Source organism: Teleopsis dalmanni, chromosome X (genome assembly GCF_002237135.1).
Source record: "Teleopsis dalmanni isolate 2A chromosome X, ASM223713v2, whole genome shotgun sequence".
Lineage (NCBI taxonomy): Eukaryota > Metazoa > Arthropoda > Insecta > Diptera > Diopsidae > Teleopsis > Teleopsis dalmanni.
In genome coordinates this window covers 9,649,811-9,673,861 of record NC_051848.1, presented here as the reverse complement: position 1 = coordinate 9,673,861, position 24,051 = coordinate 9,649,811, and the positions used below count along the sequence as shown (strand labels likewise).

The following is a 24,051-nucleotide window of genomic DNA, read 5'->3' as shown; positions in this document are numbered from 1 at the left end:
TGCAATCTACTTATTTATTGCTACTTATTCCCAGAGTACGGATGTTATCTGGTATATGATGTTTGGAGATTTGGATGTGGTTTGGTGTTTTTTGTTTTTAATACTATAACGTTAGTAGTTAATGCCATAATTTCTATTATATATAATATAAAAAGAAGGACTCTCATAGTCTTTGGAATTTTGGCAAAATTGAAGGTAATTCACTGGTTTTTTGACGTTAATCAAGAAATTCCTTATAACAATAGAGATGTCTGAAATCCTGTTTGATTTGAGTTAGCATAAAATGTTATTCGTAAAAAAATAATTCGTGTAAACATAAACTGTACTACATTAAGTGAACTGTCTTCATTGATGGGGAAATCTATGAGTAGATATGATGATAGAATCAAAAGATAAGGGTCACATACAAATTTTAGATATAGCTATTAGTTAATAAAAAATTAAAATCAGTTAACACAAAACGGCTTTAAAATTATATTTTATTTATAGAGCAAATTTCGCAAAAATTTAATGGCTTCTTGTATATATGAACATTGGTACATATATGACCGTTGGTATATAGCCATAAGAGTTTCAGCTGCAAATAATTAAGTCAATTGTTTTTTTTATTATTTTTACAAAAAACTACAAAAAATCTTTAATTTCAAAAGATTTAGCATATGATGGCCTACTGAGTACCAAGATTCACATAGCTTCAAATAACACGGTATTTCCAGGAATAAATTAACCACGTTAATCAAGAGCTTACTGTGTGTGTAAATAACACCACACATTCGCAATATGTGGTGTCAATGTATACAATACTGAGAATTTTAACAGTGATGAAAAATACGAGTTGCATTGCATCATCCATAACAAGTCACAAAACGACCCAATAACAATTCAAATTTATCAAATATATCTTGAATTGTTTTTAATTATATCACATTATAATTTATTTATGTAATACATAAAATATAGTATATAATAATTTAATAAAATATAATATAATGTAATATAAAAGAACATAGTATGATTAATAATACATAATATGAAGTAAAATATAGCGTTTTATATGCAATATCGTTTTATTATATATAATATACTTAATATCAGGAAACAAGTTATTAAAGATTCTTGATTCCTAGAAACGAAAGAATCGTATGGACGAGTTGGGGGCTTACCTTTTCTATATTAAACAAAACACATTGTCTACCCGTGAAAAAATATGACTCATATAAACCACTACATCTAAAACATATTAAAGTTTATTATGGAATTAGTGTAAGTCATATGTATAGATTTGTATAATCCATTAAATATTACTTATGTGATTTGACTGATATTTTTTATACATATGTAAATGGGATCGAAGAAAATAATGGGTCAAAGTTGACCTCTTTTTCGAAATTTTTTAATAAACCACATTAATTCAAAATTTTAAATAAATAAATTAAGTAAATAAGTAAAAAAATTTTTATTTGTTTTTTCCACAATACGAGTAATACTCTTTTAAGTTGCGAAGAATTTTTGTGAAAGAACTTTCCGTTTTTCATAAACTATAATTTTCTGAGATATGATTACCTATTTTTCATTTTTCAACAAAAACGAACAAACTTACTTACAAAATTTGACTCAACAGTATCGTGTTATTTCGAAATAATTCGAAATTGCAGTTATAAGTGCATGATGAACGGAAAATTATTTGGCATAACATGTTGGAAAAATAATAACGTGTTCATATAAAGAAAGTGAATGAAAATACTTAACAAAAATTTTAAAATGATTATGCTCTTCTGAATAAATGCCCGAACATTTCTAAAAAAATTATATGATATGTTGTTTTGATGAACCAATTTTCAAGTAGTACCTTACATGTTTTCATTTTTTTTCGGGCAGAGTTCTCCGTTTTTCGAGAAATATTAAAAATGCCAGAATGATTCGAGAGTACCCAATCAAAAATGAAGAAAATCGAAAGGTTGCTATCAAAGACCCTTGAAAGATGACTTTTTTCAAGTGTGGTTATACGCGCTATAGATGACGTTTGTTTTCAACAAGACTGCGCCATAGTTTAGAAACCAGCAAATTATTGGAGTAAACACTTGAAGACTATATTGCTTCCAGAAATGGAGTTATAGCAAAAGTTTATCACCGATAAAGCATTTCTTATGAACCATTTAAATTTATTAGTCTAAATAACAAACCAATAATTATGCTTTTCTATTGTAGACAAGAGAACACATATTCACTATTCATGGGATATAGACTAGGCAACTTTTGAGATATTTTCGAAATCGTTGTCTGACCGAAATCATTTTTTATCTACAAAGTCATAAAATTATGTTTTGAATAAAATTAAATATTTAATTCACTTCATCGAATTGTGTTTGTTTTTTAATTTAATTTAAAAACCTAAAAATCCATAAAAAATACTTTTTATATAATTAGTATAGCTATATGTCTATCAGAAAAACTAATTTTCTGTCTGTTTGTTCGTTTGTCTATTTTTCTATCTAACTAAAGAAATAATATAGTAAAATATTTTACAGTATTATATTATTCGTCCATTTGTCTATCTACCTGAAGAGCTAATAATAGTATGATACACTGTAGTATACTTTTTCTATTTATTACTTGTCTATTTATATGCATATTTGTGTAAAGACAGTATTATTTTTTAGTCTATTTGACTATATGTTTAAAAAGATAATACAGTATAAGATGATATTATTGATAGTATGATACACTATAGTATACTTTTTCTATCCATTACTTATCTATTTTTTGCATATTTGTGTAAAGAGACGATCATATAAATATGAAATAGTATTATTTTTTAGTCTATTTGACTATATGTTTAAAAAGTTAATACAGTATAAGATGATATTATTTGTCCATCTGTCTGTTTATCTACTTAAACAAATAATGATCATCGTTATATGGTCATTATGTGGAATATACTAGAGTACATATATTTGGTCTATTACTTTTCTATTTTTATGAATATCTGTATTAGAAGTTGATATGTATGTTGATACATGATTGAGTTTTATTTGTTCGCCCCTTTACTTGTCTAAAGAAATAATAATAGTATAATAGACTATAGTATATTTTGTCTGTTTGTTTGAATATCTGTGTAAAGAAATGATATAGTATGATATATGTTATAGTATGCTTGTCTGTCTCTTTAAAAAGAGATTACAGTATAAAAAGGTGTGATTTTATTTGTCTAATAGCCACACAGATCTGCATAAAGAAATAATAATAACATAATATAATATATTAATATTGGCTTGTGTATTATTGTATGCGACTGCATGTTAAAGGACACATGATGTATTGTAGTTTATGATATACTATAATGTGTAGGAGATAATGTATAATATTCTAATATGATATAATATTATTTGTTTAGGTACTGTCTGACTGTCTGTTTAAGGAGATAATACAATTTATGATATAGTATTATTTGTCTGTTTATCTGACTATTATTAATATAATATGATATAGTGTATTGTGCCATAATAACATATATAGTTTGTTTTTATTTTATATGAGGTCATCCAACTAGTAGTTCGAGGTAGTTCCATGGTGCGTCATATCGAACAAAGTTCTTAGAAAAAGACTATGAAATGTTTGGGAAAAGTTTTTGGTCCACATAAATAAAAGTCGATCAAATTTAAATGAGATATTACGCAGAAAGCCAACTTAAACTTGATATACATAACTTGCGTGAGTCTGGGCATGTACGAAAAGCGAAAAACAAAGCTGATGCGATATGAATCTTTTACGTATTCCAAACTAATTAATTAGTTGATGTTTAAAAAACATCAACAAAAACAAGTTTTAAAATTTTGATTTTCAGACTTTACCACGACATATTTGCATGATCCGACCAGTCGTATAAAATGCCAGTTGAGCACAACAAAATCGAACACTTGTTATAAAATCTTCGCAAAGCAAAGATCAAATAATCAGTAGAGATCACTTAAAACATTTTTAAGCAAATTAAAATAAAAACATAATTTTGATACTAAATTGAATAATAAAGTTCGATAAATTTCTAGAAAGCAGCATCAACACATGTGTCAATGAATAACCGGGCGGACACAAAAGCAAAATTATTAGCCAATTTAAGGTGAGGTGACATTACCTATTGTGAAAAATGAAAAGTATTAATAACGTATTTTTTTTTTTTTTGTAGTTTATCCAAACACTTATCATCAAAAAAAGGTTCCAGAACCAGTAACTGCGGTAATCGTCTTGAGTTTGCAGTGTTAACGCTCATACAAAACGTTCCCTGACTATAATCATCCAACTAGGAAATTTGAACTGAGTAACAAATTTTTCGAATTAATTTGCGACACAACAAAAGCATCGAAATGGTTCACAAACATCGTTCAGCTCAAAAGGCTACAATCACTAAAGATATAAGTCCCATGCGCAACACGAATTACAACAAAATAGCCCTGTCCTCCAGTCCAGTAAATCGTAACGATTTCTATTTGAAAACCAACCTCACTTTACCCTCGGCAGCACCGCAACAATCAAGCAATTCATCCATGTGGAAGTACAATGAAATGGTCAACAATAAACGAGAGCAGTTCAACAGTCTCCACTTCTGCTAAAGAGCTTCTTGTTCGTTAATTATTAGAAAATTGTCAGTCCAATAAATCAGTTCATTTCTATTAACCAGAATTCCAGCAGAAAATAGACTTTTCTATGTATTTTTAGTTGCGTGACTATTGACTTGCGGTTGGGTTGCTATGCCTGAAACTTCCGAATGCTCGGATTACGTCCGGCAAATACGTTAATACGTGTCGCCTGTTTAGTCAATACGCTCACTGAATTACCAAAAGTATTTCCAGTACTTTGATAATGCAAAATATAATATAACCCACAAAAAAACCATAAAAAAAAATACAAATAAATAATAATCAAAGTTGTTTCATTCTACGAAATCGTCTTGCACGCAGTATGTAGCCGTTGTCACGTGGCAAATATTTGCTAAGCCGAAATGGAATTGTGAAAAATTTGTCACTGTAAACGCTTAAATAAGTTTTCCACACGCAGTGTGGGAAGCCACCACACGTCATCGCCCTGCTTGCAACGAATGCCGATATCTGTTCGTGCTTACTTGCCAATTTTGTTCGCGGTACATTAGGTATTTGTTTATTAGTTCTCTGCAAATTAAATTATTCCACATGTCGCACATATTTCATCATTAATTGTTGCTTTCGAATTCGCTACTGCCACGAATCCGGTATAAAACTCATAAGACTTCACGACAATCCGGCAATCCGGCAAACCGACTATCCGTCTATCCGGCAATCCAACAATCCAACAATCCAACAATTTTGTTAATATATGCATAATAGAGACAAACGAGTATTTTGCATCTCATTATCAAAAAAATAAAAAAACAGTGTACACGCATAACTGCTTTTCGCGAACGTTCACCAAAGATTCAAATCATACCAAATCATCTTAGATTTAATGAAATACACTCTTAACAGTTATGATATAAAAACCGCAGAGGTATTTCACTTTCCGAATGATTTTTTTATCATTTTTGACATGAACAGTGTGAAAAGGTTGCCGAAAAGCATTCAAGGAGACATGGTATACCCAATAAAGTACATGTATTCGGTTAAGCGCAGTCCAACTGTCTGCTTGGAACACGTCTGTTTGTATAGCTGCTTATCGTTCCATGTACCTTGCTTCTTATCTGTTTCTTATATAGCTGTTTGCCTTTCTACCATTTTTTTTTATATTTAATATAATAACAAACAAAGCATAGAAACCCAAAGTCAGTGCAAGACTAATTCTAAACTAAACTAATTACTTCGATTCGGACGGTTATAATCTTCTGGTAAACCTATTTACTTGTCTCCTTTAAGTCTGCTTGCCTAGACTACAAATCTCTCCGTTCATTAGCATAGCTACAGGTCGGGGTGTCTATCTATAAGTATTTAAGCAAGCCTGTTTTCAAAATCTTTATTTATGTGTTTATTTGCATCTCTGCATATATATTATTTTATTTTTTTTCAATCAGAAGTACAGCATTGAAAGTCCAAGTTAGTTGCTGACTTTAATACGTTATTGTCTTCATCGTACCGATGACTGCATCCTCCTGTTGCTATGCCAACATTTATAGGAGGCTGTTAAATTCAATCACGTTTTTCAATCATTCATGAGCATATACAGTTGCTGCTCTTTTTAAACCATTCTATTCTCATAAACTCTCTAATGGTATGATCTGCAAATACCATATGTAAGCTAAACATTACCTATCAGACGATGAGCACATCTATTGTTTTGGATTGACGATTGTGTGCACGATCCCAATCACATTTTCTAATATTCCTCGTTTCATGTTGGAACAGCATATGGTCCTTAAGATAAAAATCAACAAAGTATTACTTGAAGCACTCATGATCGTAGTACTTTAGGTCTTATAAGTCGCAGTGTATCTAATAATATATACAACCATGATCAGTGCAGAATTCGTTCGAAAGTTAAGCGGTGTTTTAAAGGGTTATATCATCAGTGACTTTTTAATCGATGAGATATATCTTATATATCGTTTTATTGCTGATATTGGTTTCAGTATGTCTGTATATCTGCTACCTCTTTGCTATGGGTTTATCCATCATTTATTTATCTATCTATAAGTCATTCCACGTTACTATTTTTTGTCAAATCAGATAAGAGTAGATACATTCCTGAGTCTATATATATATATGTTCATATGTCTATCTATATATCGGTGTCTCGGTGTCTGTGAGCCTGATGTCTTTTTGTCTACCTTAATATATGGCTGTATATCTCGTGGTTCATACACAATTCTTGTTTATTATTTGGTTATATTACCATTTCTGTGTGAATGACTGTTTATGCTAAATTTTTTCATAATTTATACCATATCAAACTTCCGTTGTTTATTGATGCCCTGAAAGTAAGTACCAACGTCGTATTTGAAGTACGATTTGTGCACTTCAATGCGTTCTTGCAGTGCAGATTAAAAAAATTGTCGTCATGTTTATATTTAAAAAGATACTGCTTTAAACATGCTACGTGTCTGTCTAGGATATATAAATCGTATACATTAACAAATATACCTATTACTAAGCAGCTATTCTTTCGTTTTTTAAGTGACTAGTTCTAGCATTAGGTGTCCAAAGCCACCTAAAAGATGGATGTTTAAATAGCATTATATCGCCGATATTAGTTGCAATGAATATTTCGTCAAAGCACCTCTTACGACGATTCCATAACTCTGATCATTTATATTCCACTTTTTGAGTGAAGATTTGGAAAGTACTCCATTAAATTAGTCAAAATATTCGCAAATTACAGACTCTTTAGGAAGTCTACTGTTAATTAAACAATTTAAATGGACGGTATTCTACTAAGAAGAAAAAATAATTATAAATAATTAAAAAATTTATTTTATTTGTTTATAGTCTAATAAAACCTATATGTTTAAGTTTCAATGGTAGATAGAAACTTTAGTTGCTATTCAGTGTCAGGTCCTGAGCTTGGCAAAAACATAGCAGATGAGAGACACTCTTATCGCCTTCTCCACAGCTGGGACAGATTTGATAATTTACTAATATAATAATTTCCTACATAAACTTTCTATTTAATGAAAATAGACCTTTCCAAAGATTCTGATTTGAAATCCATTAGTACGTAAGGAAACGTTTAAATAATTTACATGGTTATAGAGTACTTAAAAAATTATTCCTGTATGTATTATTCTCATTCATTATAATAAATTTATATAGGTACGAGTATATTTACTCTTAGATGAAACTAATGAAGACGTTGTTAACATATCAGCCGCGATTACTCTTTTCATCGTTATTATAATGTGGTAAAATGTTGAAATGGTAAAAAATTTTAAATATTTCGAAGCTATTCGAGTCACATTTATGTGCTGCCTTTTATTTTTATTATTCCACTAAATTAAATCTCTTTCAATCCGCACTGTGATTCAGCAGGCGTCAGCAGTCATTAAATTATCACACATTTTACTTCAAAACAATTTAAAAGTGGCATAACTCACTTTCATTTAAAACAGACGAAAAGCAACCCACATCTCAAGTAAGCCATAACATCCCCTTCATCTTCGTTTCTTCGTTTCTCATCTCCCGAACTCACCCCATTTGAACAATTTTCGACCTGAGCCTTCAGCTCTATAGCTCTATAGCTCTATCCTTTGAGCTTGAATTGCGAAATGCTGCCACATTACAAGCTCAAAACATGATTATTACATCCGGAAACATAACCGTAACAAGATGTTACAGGAAACATATGTGGGCGGTACATGGAACATCCCAAGAAGATTGCGAAACCGTTTGCATGATGTTAATGATTATGACAGTGTGCCTATCAACCGCTTGTGTAATTCCGCCCTAAACCCTGAGCTATTACATTTAATTTAGTTTTTGTTTTACTGTTATGCACTCAAAGGGACATCAAACGCATTAACACAACGCACACTCTCTGACTCACTCGCACACATCCACATGCGGTCGTACAAAATAGCACAATACACCCAGGCAGCATGACTTGCAATCTGAAATCTGAAATAAGTGACGATAAATCATAATCGAAACATCAATTCCAGCACTTGACCCCTGCTGACGACGAGTTATCGCAAGGCCAACATGATACTTGTGGCCAAGAGTATTTTTGAGCATTATTGCATTTAAATCAAAAAGTGTACCCAATTACTTAAGAGCAAATGTACAATATATTAAGCTAATATATTTGCTGTTGATGGCGCGGAAGCGAGGGGATTAATATTTGCCTGTGTTTGTGTGAGTGTTTGCGCGAGTGTGTGTCTGTTTTCAGTACACGGAGAAAACAAAGCGATTAGATTTGAAGAGTTTAAACATTTTTAAATATTATTATTTTTTTTTTAATTTAAGACATCCGAAGATGAATAGACTTACTTTCTTATCCTCGTCTTATTATTGGATTATGGTGATGTGAACTGCAAAACTTATATTTACTTGGAAGTAGGACGTTTATGCGTAATATCACCTCATAAATAACTACATTTGCTAAATTTAGAGACGTTAGTTGGTTGAGTGGATGTATTAGTAGGCCATTCGTTAACTTCCATGTACCTCAATTAGCGATCTTACCACATTCTTCGCAAGAACCCCTAATATAGAAGATTAGAGACTAAATCCATCCCGTTGAATTTAGATACTTTAATAGGTCTCTCGTCTTCATTGATGAACAGTCTGATAAACTGTACTTACTATCTTTCTAAAAACCTTATTTTTCTTAAAGCTTTTTCATTTAAGCTTTTTAATATTACAAAATCAAGAAAATATATAATAGGGTCTTAGTATATTACTCTGTTCCCGATTGACACCACTGCTTCATACACGGGATGTTCAAAAAGTTTTGCGACCTAGCATAAATCAGACGCTTTATAGAGAAATTATTTTTTCGATATTAAAAACAACGCTTTAAAATATGAAGATGGCAATCAAAATTCTTTTTAAAATTTTCTTTCATGGGCCAACTTCAAGTGCTTCTGAACATACAGGGAAATAAATATTATGTTGTGATTAGCGTTTTATATTTTAAAAATCATGCACAATTGATATTAAGTCCCAATTAAATGAACCTAGTCCCTGAACTATAATGGATCATCATAGACAGTAAAAAGTATATGAATGGTTGATGTTCTGAAGGCCACAAACTGTGAACTCTGATGAAAACACCAATTAAATTTCTGAAATGGTACCGGATGTTCATCAGATCAAAGTTGTAGAGATTGCTATATCAGTTACCATTTTCCTTTACCGGCTTTAATAAACATTGTATTAAGATTTTGGCATTAGAAAACTCTTTGGAAACATTTCTAAGAGTTAAAACAGTTTATGGTAAGTAAGGTAGACTTTTTGCGTAGAGTCGGATCCGAAATATAGACTAAAGACCAGAGACCAATAATCAATTGAAACATTGGTTTTAACAAAGTAAAAGAGCAGCGAAGAAGATAAGATGAAGGCTGCACTATCAGCTCGAAGGATAATGATCATTCCTTCTTATTTTTTTGGTGAGTGCTGACTTACTGAATGTTAATAAAGTGAATGTTATAGTTGCTGGTAGAAATTTACAAATTGAGTTTCGATTGGATTGATTATTCCTTTTATTTAACAAGTGTTGATTTCCACTGACTATACTTAGTTTCCAAATTTGAAAGTTAGGTTTGAGGAAGACGAAAATTATCATCAAAGATAAAATACAGTATACATTGTGACCGAAAAGCTTCCGGAAATTTTAAATAAAACGCAAAATTCTTAATCTTCATCAATATTTATTTTATCTCCTTCAAAATATGCTCCATTAGAAGCGATACACAAATGCCAACGTTTCTTCCAATCATCAAAACATTTTTTATAGGCGCTTTCCGGTATGGCTTTGAGTTCCCTCTGCGAATTCTGTTTTACGTCTTCTATGGATTCAAAACGCGTTCCTCTGAGTGGTAATTTGAGTTTGGGAAACAGGAAAAAGTCACACGGTGCAAGATCAGGTGAATACGGTGGCTGTTCGATGGTATTTATTGAATGTTTGGCCTTAAAATCGTTGATAATGTTGGCTCGGTTGAGGTGAATCGGAACAATCCGTGCGTTGACCGTCCATACACAAATTGTCCACCAAAATCAAACGAGCCATCTCACGACCGATGCCTAGCTCTCGTGCTATCTCTCTAACACTCACATGAGGATTTTGGAACACGATTTCCTTTGCCTTTTCAATGTTTTCGTCGGTGGTAGAGGTCGAAGGTCGTCCAGAACGCGGCATGTCTTCGACGGTCGTACGACCGTCCTGAAAGGCTTTGTACCACTCATAAACTTGAGTTTTCGATAAAACTGATTCCCCATAAGCCTTTTGTAGCATTCGCAACGATTCTGCACACGAAATTTCGTTCGAAACACAAAATTTGATGCAAACTCTTTGTTCAATATTTTTTTCCATTGTTTTTTTCGCAACGCACTACTGAGGTGAACTGGTTTCAACAGCTGCCGTAAACGAACTGTCTGACAGATCGCGCTCATTTTTGGCATAGTAATTAAGGACAGTGCTGCCAAACTACATAAACTTAAAATATCGAAAAATATACAGCGCGCGAATTTTAAATGAGAACCTCCGAAAACTTTTCGGTCACAATGTAAGTGGACATTTTTAATATATTAATGCAATATATTATATAGTGAAATATAGGACATTGGGATATCGTTGTATAATGAAAAAAAATAATATATATAAAATATTTCCTGTCTCCAAATACCTCTCGTATTTTTATTCAGTAGCAAAGTAGAATTCTGGAAAAATTAATATAGTACCGTGATGTATGATGGTTTAGTAATCATACAACGAAACAAATTTATGCTCCATCCATGCAGAAATATTTCCTTCAGACATTTTTTTAATGTCTTTTATATAGCTTTTTTAAAGCTATATAGTATTATAGTATAAGACAAAGAGATTTACTTAAGCATATCTTCATTGCGTAAATTTAATGGACTTCTTAAGAGGATTCTATGTTAATTTTAAATATTGTAAATACTAGGTTAATAACAGTATTAGGTAGAAAATTTTACTAAAACCTGTCTCCATTCTGTGAGTTCAATATTTTTTTAAATTGGACCTTAAGTCAATTTTAAATATAGTTAATAGTAAATAAATAGTAGTAATAGTAGTAAATAGTAGACACAAAGATTTACTAAACATTTATTTATTGAGTGACTTAAGTAAGTTTCAAGTACAAGCTTAATATGCAATACGAACTATCTTTTTATTGTTGTACAAAATACTCTTGTCATTTGAAACCCTCAAAATAATATTCCAAGCCTCTGTAAAAAAATATCTTCATATTAATAGTTCAGCAATTTACATACTTAAAAAGACATTAAAATTTTTCAGTACCAACGACTGTTATCGAAGCATTATCTTATCATTGCTAAAGATAACCTCAGTCGCAGGCAAATACGATGACATCCGCTTAACCCTCCAATGCCCAACCCCGCCTCAAGGCGGGCTCTATATATGATTTTGCAATTTAAAAATTCGGCATTACAGGATCAAAATTAATTTATGGCAGTGGATTTAGCATTTAGGGCAGTGGCCTTAGATACCAAGTTCGCATATACAACTGAGTAAGGGAACTCCGTTCATCAACTACAAACAACAATAATTTATACTATCCTTGTTCTTATCTATTATTGTAAAACTTGTTAAAAGGCGTCTAACCATATTGTCTATCGTACGAATGGATTAAAATAAAAAGATATTGATTTTTTGTCTAGGAGGTAGTGATAACCGAGGAGAAGTTTAAATATTTTATTGGCAATTAAATTTCGAAAATCAAAATGCTTCAAGAATTCAAGAAACCAAACTAATGAATTCAATAATAAATTCAAGCTAATAAAATACTAATCATAAGTTTTAAAAGATCTAATTATTTATTCCGAAAAGTATTTCATATACAATATTATTAAAATGTATTCTCCTCACACTGACATATTCACGATGAAAATTCTCTATAGGATTACAAGGCATATTGATGTAGTTAAGATTAAATCACGAGACATGAAAATTATGTGACTTACAGATAAAAATTATAAGGAAAGAACACTGTCAAGACTTCAACTGAAATGAATGGAACTCTCGTACGGATGGAAATCAGCGACTGCGACTAAGGGGGTTGTTTGTTTCGAAAAAGGAATTATGAAAGTTCTACTGTTCGGAATTTATGGGCTTTTTAATAATACGGGTAGTTAACTTAATAACGGACGCCTTATGTTTTCGTTTTTGTTTTAATTTGGTGCCAATTATTGACGCATAATTTCAACTTTACTTGCCTCACCGAATCTGAAAGTATCGCAATTAATTTGTAGAAAATACGAGTTTGCTCAGTTTTTTGCGTTCAAAAGTGAAATGAAATGCGGCGCGGACGACATTACTTCTGTTATTGATGCCATCAGGCGCATTTAGTGCCTCGCAGTCGCATTTCTTTAAGGTTTAATTACATTCGTTTTTATGTTAATAACTTTCATTTGTCGACTATTTTGTAATGTTTCAATGTTTCCATAAAAAATATGAAGAGAGTCCTCAGATGTTGATGTGAGTTCTTACTTATTGACTTGATTAAAATGTCAGTAATTCCATATAAAACTTAAAGATGATAAAAGTTATTTTATTATTTGTTAAATTATATTAAACGAATTATAAACATATATTGTATTATTATATATATGGTATTAGCAGGTTTCTCCATTAAAAACTTTATTGTTAATATTGAGTTCCTCAAGTAACTTTCAAACCAATTACTTCATGCACGACAAATAGTCCTATTTAAGCTATTAATTTTAAGCTATTATTTACTTAGACAATTCTATAATCGATTATTTGACAACGTAAACAATCGTAGAGGCTCTAATTAAATTACCCCTCCAAGCATGTTTGAACGGATCTTTGTAATGGTATATTAGTAACATCGGAGAAACACTTGAGTGCTAAGCACTGATAGAGTTAATAAATACCACTTTCCACTATTTTATTATCTTTGGTTCTCTTAGTTGGCTTTAATGGATGCTAAAATAACAATTTAACAAAGAATATGTCTTACTTCGTAAGTACTCTCCATGACCCATGTCATATTTGAGTCAGTTTTGAAGATTAGTTTTGATGCCTATTAGACGTGATGAATTCTGCACTTTGAAAGTTCGTATACATAAACTCTGTTTGGTTGTGTATTAGTAGAAAGGGATAGATAATAGATTTTGACAAGTAATATAGCATTTGAATTGGAATGGACAATAAATTAGAAATTAAATATAGTTTTCTTACTTTCATTGTTCAGTACTCCATTCTGACATTAAGTATACAGTACCCATGTAAATATATAAAATAGAAAATACCAAAAAATTGTAGAAGAAAAATATTTTGTATATATTGGTTTGATCATCTTATCAACACCATCAAAACATGAATGAAATATTAATCCACTCAATGCAGTAAATAGTGTAAAAATTTTCATGAAAATTATTTTAAACCTGAATTTTACTTAAGCTACACTTAAGACCAATATATTTATCAAATTCGAGCAATTAAGAATTATTTTTTTGTTGATCCTGATTTGCTCCTTTAATGTCTTTTTTATAGCACTAACTGCTTTAAATCCTGTTGTTGTCATTACCAATGGGTCACAAGAGTTTTATTGCTTTAATAAGTCAGATTAACGTTTTTGCAGATAATGAGAACTTTATCTTAAAAAAGGGATTTTTTTAATTATTTTTTAAACTTTTTAGGACTATGTTATGTATATATTTTAATTATACATTTAATCAAAATATTATATATTTTGAGCTTTGACGAAAATGCATGTTATGCAGACTGTCACAGAAATTGAATAATTTTCTTCTAAAAGACACAAATGTTAATATTTATTACTATTGCCTAAGTGACAAGGCACAGATAGCCTCGGCTCTCATGACCAAATTTAAACCGACATATTGTGTTCTCTCTCACTCTCAATTTAACAATTTGCATTGAAAACAACAACAATTTTGCGAATGATGGGCCCATGACATTTTATATAACATGGCCCTTACAAATATAAGAAGTTTTGACATAACTCAAAGTTCTTTTCAATATAAGAAAGAACATATTTAATTCGTCAAATTAAGATAATAATCCATTTAAAAAGATGAATTTTGTATAAACATGTAAACTGGGGATTAGTAAGGTTAAGGAAACTGTTTATTTGTGACAACGTCCGTTTAACGTAGATCTTACTCTGTTTCGAAGAAAACAAGTAGTCTCTTACTTAGTATAGTACAGTACATATAATAAAGTATAGTATCAGGTGATATAATATAATAATATTATAATAATATAATGTGCTTAAAGTAGAGTAATAGATTTTTAAAAAATTATTATAGTTATTGTATTATCTTAAAACTGACGTCAGTACCAAATATTTTATCACTTCAATCTTATAATAAACGTTGCGCAGGCATTATCTTTTATGTTTGCTAACTTTGTCTCACTCCATTTAAATGCATGGAGACGAACCCATTTCACGTGTAAGTTCACGTGTTGTGTCCAATTTTTTGAAGATACAATGATTTGGTATATTTGCTTTAGATTATGCAAAGCACATCGATTTAAACCAAACAAGTGAAAGTATTTGTTGAAATAATCAATTTTAAAATTTAAGGCAAGGGTGTGGCGGCGCTGTTATTATACGAGTATCTGAAGTATCCCTTCGCATTTCATTGATTTAATATTCAAGCTTCTGACATATTAAAGTTGATTTTAAAAACCTGAACGTGTGCCGCAATAACCACTAACCATTTTCCAAAAAGGGAACACATATCCATTTAAATGTACACCATTTCTCACAAAAAAAGGAAGTCACATATGAGGCATTCATTCCATTCTACAATCCTTTTTATTGCTTAACGTATCGATTCTATTTTGATTTTAATAGTACAAAGCACTACTTTACCTTAAAAGTAACGAAGACAAATGAAATAAAATGGTCTTAATAATGATAATCTTTTGTGGACTCTAAAGTCCACAACGTTGATGCATAGCAAAATTGTTTCTTTGTGAATTGATTAAAATGCAACGCTCGTGTGCATCATACAATTCCGATAAACCGATTCTGATAAACTTATCGGAATGTACATTAATTTAAGCCAATGCCAATTGAATACTAGAATACTTTATTTGGCACAATATATAATCAGGTAGAATCTGCAGAGAAATATACATTTTTATATAATGTTAAGTGCTTGATTATAAAAAAATATTTTAACATATCTAAAAATTGATATATTAGCAAAGTATTGCTAACCTAAATTACACCCAATGCACTCCCTAGTCTCTTTTGCGCATCAACTTTTCTGTTGGTTAATATAAAAAGTATCCGTATGAAACTTTGTAAGTTTCAATCACATGACAGCTTGGAGTAATTTTAAAAGAGAAAGCTACGCAAAGAACCTCGATACCACATACCTTGATACCAAATGCATAAAATCAGAGAAATTTAATTGACCGAATTACTAGCAATGAAACACTACTGAAACGTCTCCAAATCGAATAATATCCAGTACAAGCGATTATGATCGTCTATAAACAACTTCAAAGCCTGGATCGACGGCAAACATGCCGCGTTAAGTGTTAGTTTATTACAGAAGAATAGAAGAATAGACAACCGCGGAAGAGAGTTGTCTATTACTAGCTGCTTCAGTCTGTTGCAATGGTTAATTCGGTCCTACACTGTTTACAAGTCGACCGTTTAAATGAAACAATCAAGGGAAAGCAATCAGTACTGACCAGAATTTTTTTTTGTTTTAAAAACCGATTTAACTTTTATGAATATAAAAAGCAGAGATAATGGAAAATTTAGCGTCTCGTCTCAAAATGAGAAGATGAAATCCAAAGACGATTTGATCTTTAAGTGTACTCTTTTTTCCACGAAGTAATGTTTTTATTTTTTATTATTATTATTATTTAAAATAGGCTAATTGTGCACCCCGACCTAAAAGATCTATTGTGCGCCTATAGGCCCAACTAGGACAATTTTAGACTATTTATAAATCTTATAATTGCAGTGGGCTTAATTTTATCTATTTGATTTGGGACCAGGATCCCGCTACCAAGGTAATCGAGTCTACGTCTTGCCACCGCTGGGCAGTTGCATAGAACATGTTCTGATATTTCCTTCTCCTCATGACAGAGTCGACAGGAATCACTTTCTACCGCACCTATAATCTTCATGTGGTAATCAAGTCTACAGTGTCCTGTAAGAAGTTCAGTGTAGATTTTGATATCATTTCTGCTAAGGTTGATGATAGCATCAACTTTGATGTGTTCAGGATCAATGAATCTTTTTGACTGTCGCATGCCTGTTTGGGCTCTCCAGTGTTCAAGTAGATGCTGTTTCTCCCGTTCACATAATAAGTTATTTGTGAAGCTATTTGTTACCCCGCAGAAGGGCTCTGGCCCAATGAAAGGAGTACATGCACCCTTCTTTGCTAATATGTCTGCTATTTCATTGCCCTCATGCCCCTCGTGTCCCGGTACCCACGTAAGAATAACATAGTTCCTCGATGCTAGGGTGTTGAGAAGTTGAAATGTTTTTATTTACTAAAATAAATTATTTACTAAAATAAAAATTTTTGTGTTTGTACTTTCTTTCTTACTTTATTATTCGAAAACCCTCTAAAATACAAATATTTATTTATATGTATCTACTTCTTGCGCAATTAAAGTGACATAAGTCTGTCAAGAGATTTTTAACCAGGTTAAGGAGATATTGGAAACCATATCATAATAATCATTTTACCACATAATTTATATGTTAAACCACAGTTACCTCAAGAACTTTCGTCAATTTTAATCTCTTTTCTTCCCTCATTCTCTATTTACTTATTCTTATCGTTCTTATGTCATTTTCAATATCTTTCTTTTATCTGCTTTTCTAATACGTATTTATATTTAATTCTATTCCATTCCGTTTGTTTTCGTCAAATATAGAGCACAATTTGGAGTATCACTGGTAGTGAGTGAGTCTCGCTTGTGACGCCCGATCGGAGATGTTAATATGGAACTACGTGGTCAGAGCTCAAAGCTTCGATTGTAACATACTTATCAATAAAGGTTGGTTCCATATAGGGAGTTTCGTAATGGCTGTAGTTAAAATCGTTGTATATGATGTTGCATTTTGCAGCCGAGTGTTGTGATCCCAAAGATCAATGGAGGCGTTAGATAAGCATCACTCCCACCATGGAGGAAACTATATCCAAACGTATAGCTTAATTTTGTGCCGACGAAACTTCAAGGAACTCCTCACCAATCTGACTCTATTCTATCTGTGTGAAGTGATTTGAATAATCTAGGTGATGACTTAAATTTCGATACCATATTCGATTCGACTATTCTGTGTTCTTCATTTTCATTTTTTTTATAGAAATATAATAAAGGAAAATATGTTTTAGTTGTAAGTAACTCAACTTATGTTGAGGTAGTACATTTAATGAATTCACTGTACATTAAAGCTGGTATGATTTTAACAATATAATTTGACGCTTATCGTCTTTCAAGGTGAGAATGGTGTGCATAAAAGTACTTTCATATCAACATATAACTTATATGGGCATGACATGCTTATAGATATCTTCGTTTTACCATTAATAATACAAAGTTTCCTGAAGGATAGTGGAAAGGCTATACTCTGCTATTTCCCTGACAGTAATCAATTTGTTCTTGGCAGTTCATATATTGCATTTCCGTTGACGGGAAATTCATTTACTACACTTCAGTACAATATTTCCTTTCATGAACATCCAATAAATATTGACTATTCATAAATTCTTATTTACTGTAAGTAGGATTTCAATGTACTACAAAATATTCCTAAACGAAACGGATTACGCTTAAGGAAATAACTCTGTCGTACTTACCATTTAATTGGGTGCAAAAAGATTTTATAAGTTTATAAGAAATAATTTATTTTTATTTTTTTATAAATATTTCTGAAAAAAGGTTCTTGTAGAAATTATTTTTAACAAATAGGGTTTCCCCTTTTTTGGTTCCCAAATCGAAAGTAAATGTAAAGATCTTGTGATTTAGGTTTCGATGAAATTTTTATTTTAATATATTTATTAGACCTTTACATTAGGTGTGGTATACAACATCATTCATTCAGTTTTATATGGGACATCTTATAGTACTGGTCATTATAAGGACATGCATAGCTGGCAATGGCGTAAACTAAGCATATAATACCTTAGATAAAAATTCTATTTGTTATATGTTAGGAAACAGGATTGCTGCAAAATCAAGTCTACGAAATAAAAAACCATCTTTTTTTTGAAATATGTATATAGCTACAAGTAATTCTCAATCAATCCATTTTTATATTTCCGTACAATAACAAAGCAGTTAAAAAATCTTTTTCCCTAAGAACCTTTTCGATCTAAAATACAATTTCTATATTGATAAGTTTTCTAAAAACTGCTTGTCTATAACGATGTTTTCTTTTAAATTGTTTTCTGGTAAGCATAGTAATCGCCATCTATAAGGCGCCAGAAATAAATTTTACAATCAATAAAATATATGACAACGATAACGTCAGGAGACGTTCCTGATGTACTATACCTATGTTTAACCCGAAATATTTCGTTTTTCAAATTAAGAAAAGCCTCCTCCCCCGGTCTCAAGCAAAGTCAACTAATCACAAAGACTGTGGCCAGAAGTTTTATACTTCTCCTGACAGAGACTGTATCTTAGCATCTATTAGCATCTAAATATGATAAATCTATTTTGTTAAAATGGTAACGTATGCTGTGGTGTTATGTTAGGTAACTTGCCAGCAACCTCAGCTCATCACTATTACATAGAAAAAACAATAATTAAGTATAAGTCTCTTCTGTTGAATATACAAATATATTTGAAAACCTTATAACAAAAATTATGAGAATATATTGTGCCATTTCGATCAATTATAATCAAAGCATAATAATCAAAAAATTTACAAAATAAAAATAATACCACCGGCTTTTTAATGACTTTAAAAATATCTTAGAACATTTTTTTTCAGATATTTATAGTAAAACATCATCTTCAATGAGAACTACAGATTAATATTAATAAGATTCATTTATTAAAAGGATATAAGGCTGATAACATCCAATAAAGTAAAACCCATCGAATTTCAATTATCAGAGTCAACTTATCATATTCTAAGAGAAAGGCGTTAACACTTTGATGATATATAGAATAAGTCAAATAATGTAAAAGGTTATTGAATCCATTGATCTTGTAAAACAAATCGTTGTTTCAAATAAGCAACACTCGAAGAAAACTTCTCGTACGTATTGAAGTAAATCATTTGTGTTTTATATTTAACACGTTCGCGAGGCATGATTACTTTAAAAATGTATCTGAATGTCACGCCAAATCTTAGACAACAACCACTTTTAAGTTGCATCTACAATACTTTTATGTTTATACAAAAAAATTGCCTTGCAAAGTTTTTAAATTCAGTGAACGCATTTAAAATATATATTAAATATTCACATTTATAAAATTTTGAAAAGGTTTGAGTTGATTTATGTGCCGAAAACATTTTGCAGTTGCGTGAGATAAAGACATACGACGTTACGGTGTGCAGAAACGCAAAAATACGCCACAGCGCTCGACATAGAAATTAGCACTGTTAATAACTGATTAATCAAGATTCTTACAGTGAAAAAGCTAGGTTTAATTTGAAAGCTTAATTTATTTATCATTATAAATGAGCAAAGTTAAGACGCTGCATAACTTAATTTGCTTAGGAAATTATGTGATAGACTTTGATTCTCAATAGCATTTTTTTCAAAATATTTCTATTGTGAATGTCGATTTCGGTGTCATTTAAATAGTGCCGTCTGTCCATCCTTTTTTTATGTATAATCCAATTAAATATGTATGTTAATAATGTATATTTGAAATACGTAATAGCAATATCTAATTTATGTTAGATATTTATTTAAAATTTTTGTAAAACTGTTAGAATAGTATCGCTTAATAGAATAAAAGATTTACTCAATTAAAATATAGCATTAATGTCGATAATCACATTTTATATTTTGTTCATGTGTGAAACAAATGTGTATAAATTTGAAATTTAAATTACATCAATTAATGATCCAGAGCTTAAATAACAATATAACATACATATAACATAAGGCCTTTTCTTTTGTAAGCATATCATAAAAGGAAAATCGCTTATTTTAAAAATAACATATGAAACAACAACACTGCTGGCTTATTTAATTCAACTTTTTTGAAGCCGCTTAAGTAATACGCAGCTCAAATCGCATGGTTGGTAACACTAAGAATTCGCAAACGGTTTTTGGAAGTACGTACAAAATTTCCAGTTAACTGTTAACAAATATTTGACAAATAACACACAATTCTTTTTAATTTACTACTTTTTTCTGTTAACATTGAAAAAGCCTAATAAAATTTATTTACAATCTTGCAAAAACTAAAATATTTTTACCTATAATTGCAAAGAATTATTATTTATTTTTAACACTAACTTTAAATTTTTTTACGTGTTTTGCATATACATTGTGACCGAAAAGCTTCCGGAAATTTTAAATAAAACGCAAAATTCTTAATCTTCATCAATATTTATTTTATCTCCTTCAAAATATGCTCCATTAGAAGCGATACACAAATGCCAACGTTTCTTCCAATCATCAAAACATTTTTTATAGGCGCTTTCCGGTATGGCTTTGAGTTCCCTCTGCGAATTCTGTTTTACGTCTTCTATGGATTCAAAACGCGTTCCTCTGAGTGGTAATTTGAGGTTGGGAAACAGGAAAAAGTCACACGGTGCAAGATCAGGTGAATACGGTGGCTGTTCGATGGTATTTATTGAATGTTTGGCCTTAAAATCGTTGATAATGTTGAACAAATTGAGGTGAATCGGAACAAGCCGGGCGTTGACACGTCGCATACACAAATTGTCCACCAAAATCAAACGAGCCATCTCACGACCGATGCCTAGCTCTCGTGCTATCTCTCTAACACTCACATGAGGATTTTTGAACACGATTTCCTTTGCCTTTTCAATGTTTTCGTCGGTGGTAGAGGTCGAAGGTCGTCCAGAACGCGGCATGTCTTCGACGGTCGTACGACAGTCCTGAAAGGCTTTGTACCACTCATAAACTTGAGTTTTCGATAAAACTGATTCCCCATAAGCCTTTTGTAGCATTCGCAACGATTCTGCACACGAAATTTCGTTCGAAAAACAAAATTTGATGCAAACTCTTTGTTCAATATTTTTTTCCATTGTTTTTTTCGCAACGCACTACTGAGGTGAACTGGTTTCAACAGCTGCCGTAAACGAACTGTCTGACAGATCGCGCTCATTTTTGGCATAGTAATTAAGGACAGTGCTGCCAAACTACATAAACTTAAAATATCGAAAAATATACAGCGCGCGAATCTTAAATGAGAACCTCCGAAAACTTCTCGGTCACAATGTATAAGCCTAAAAAAATTTCCAGTTCTTCCAGAGTTGCCATCAGTTGTAGTGCTTATTTTATGTTGTTCTTTTGCGATACGCTTACAAAACAAATGGCCTATAGTAACACAAAATACATTAAAAAGAATTACCTTTGCTATTCAAAAATATCCATACATACATACATACATAAATAATTTGTTTAAAAAAAAAAAGCAATTGCAACGTTTCATAAGGCGTTTTCGGTGGCTCGCAAGTATAGCAGAAAATAGCAAGTTATAATAGCCGAAATGTATGCAAAGCAACAACTCTATTTTCTATCTAAACAAACGTGTTATCAATGCAATATGCGAACTATTGTGAACTTTCATTGGAAATTTCAACGAATATTGCAACCATATGTCAAAAATTCATTTTAATTTTCAATTAATATTAAATATATATTTTTATGCAGAATGTGTTTTGCTTGTATTATGTGCACATATGCAAGATTTACTATTTGCCAAAACAGAACATTTGGCAGATTGTAACAGTGATGCCAATGTCATTTAGCAAATACAGGACAGCGTGCGTTTTTTATCACACTTGTGAACCACCGAAAACGCCTATTGTTTCGTTGGACATTTATGAACTTTTAAATGTGCTGTAAACTTACTTGCAGGTTAAAAATAGAATAATTATATATATACAAATATTTATAAGACTTAATATGTATAGGTTAATCAGTAAAAAAACAGTAGAGAAAATAATAACTTGATTTAAGACAAAATGTCTACATCGCTTTAATATTTGCATACATATACGTAATTTGCCAAATTCAGAAAAGGGAATGCTCTTATCCCATCAAGTCTTTAATTAATTATTAACTAAGTAGTGAATTGGCAGTGTATTGGTTAATGTGTATTAATTTTATAGTTTGTTATAATAGTTATAATTCAAAGTACACCAACTTTTCATACAACTTTGTTGTAGGAATATTACAAATTTGTAAATCTTTTTATTTATTTTATTTATTATTTATTTATTTATACCATATAATAATAATGTAATAAATAAAATGCATCTACCATAAATATATTCAATAAAAAAGATGTTGATTGAATTATGCCGTAGACATCTTTTAAATTAAATTAATATATAATATTTATCATTTTTAATATGGATGTTTATTATCAAGTTTCTTTAAAAATAAAATTATTTGAAGAGTTAAATTGCAATAAAATAAGTACTTAGCAAATTTTAAGAATTTGTATACGTATCAGAAAATCATCGATGTGTTAAACAAATTACTAATCTGCGAAAAATTTAAGCAAACATATTAAATTTCTTATGTATTTTCTATTTTTAATATTATTATTAACTTTCCGTATTTCGTAAAGCAAACTTAAAATCTTTTATATATATAAGAACTTAAAAACAAGAATCGATATTATTTTGGAGATGTGTTGGCAACACTTAAAAGTACATATCCCATTTTGCTGTCAAAATAACTGTTAATAAAAAATAAAAAATGTACATGAATTTTAATATATTTTAAACAAAGCATTTTGATAAACATATTATTAACTATTGTTTCAATTAACGATAGACTACTGACTTTTTTCCATTGTTCAGTTTGTTTTGAATATACACGTTAAAAATTGACATGTCAATGCAAATATTAAAAATAGAAGAATGAAACATGTTTTAATAATATTACTGGCAATATTTATTTAAAATAAGTTATTTCCATAAGTATGTGTGTTAGTTAAATTCTTTGAGCTTAATTCCAAACAAATATTAAACGCATAATAATTCTTTCCAATTGATATCATTAACTTATTCAAATATTATTAACAAGCTCTGTTTTTTATTAAATATATAATCCAAATGCTCATTTTAAATCACTACAATAAATCTAACAGTTTTTTTTAAAATTTGTTTTTTAATTTTATACATATAATAGTTCGTTCTAAATAATATAAAGGAATTAATTTTACTCTTGAGCCAATTCGTTCTATGTTTGAACA

The 24,051-nt window shown here is 30.6% G+C and overlaps 2 protein-coding genes across 2 annotated transcripts; both read left to right on the top strand.

Annotated features, from left to right (window-relative positions):
• The first annotated feature begins 3,909 nt into the window (after nucleotides 1-3,909).
• LOC119689188 lies at nucleotides 3,910-4,386 on the top strand. Its single transcript, XM_038103958.1, has 2 exons — nucleotides 3,910-4,117; nucleotides 4,184-4,386. Exons 1-2 carry the CDS (start codon nucleotides 4,071-4,073, stop codon nucleotides 4,281-4,283), a joined length of 147 nt encoding a protein of 48 aa, XP_037959886.1. The 5' UTR covers nucleotides 3,910-4,070; the 3' UTR covers nucleotides 4,284-4,386.
• Nucleotides 4,344-4,677, top strand: LOC119689187. The gene has a single exon (XM_038103957.1). It carries the CDS (start codon nucleotides 4,362-4,364, stop codon nucleotides 4,605-4,607), a length of 246 nt encoding a protein of 81 aa, XP_037959885.1. The 5' UTR covers nucleotides 4,344-4,361; the 3' UTR covers nucleotides 4,608-4,677.
• The last annotated feature ends 19,374 nt before the right edge of the window (nucleotides 4,678-24,051 follow it).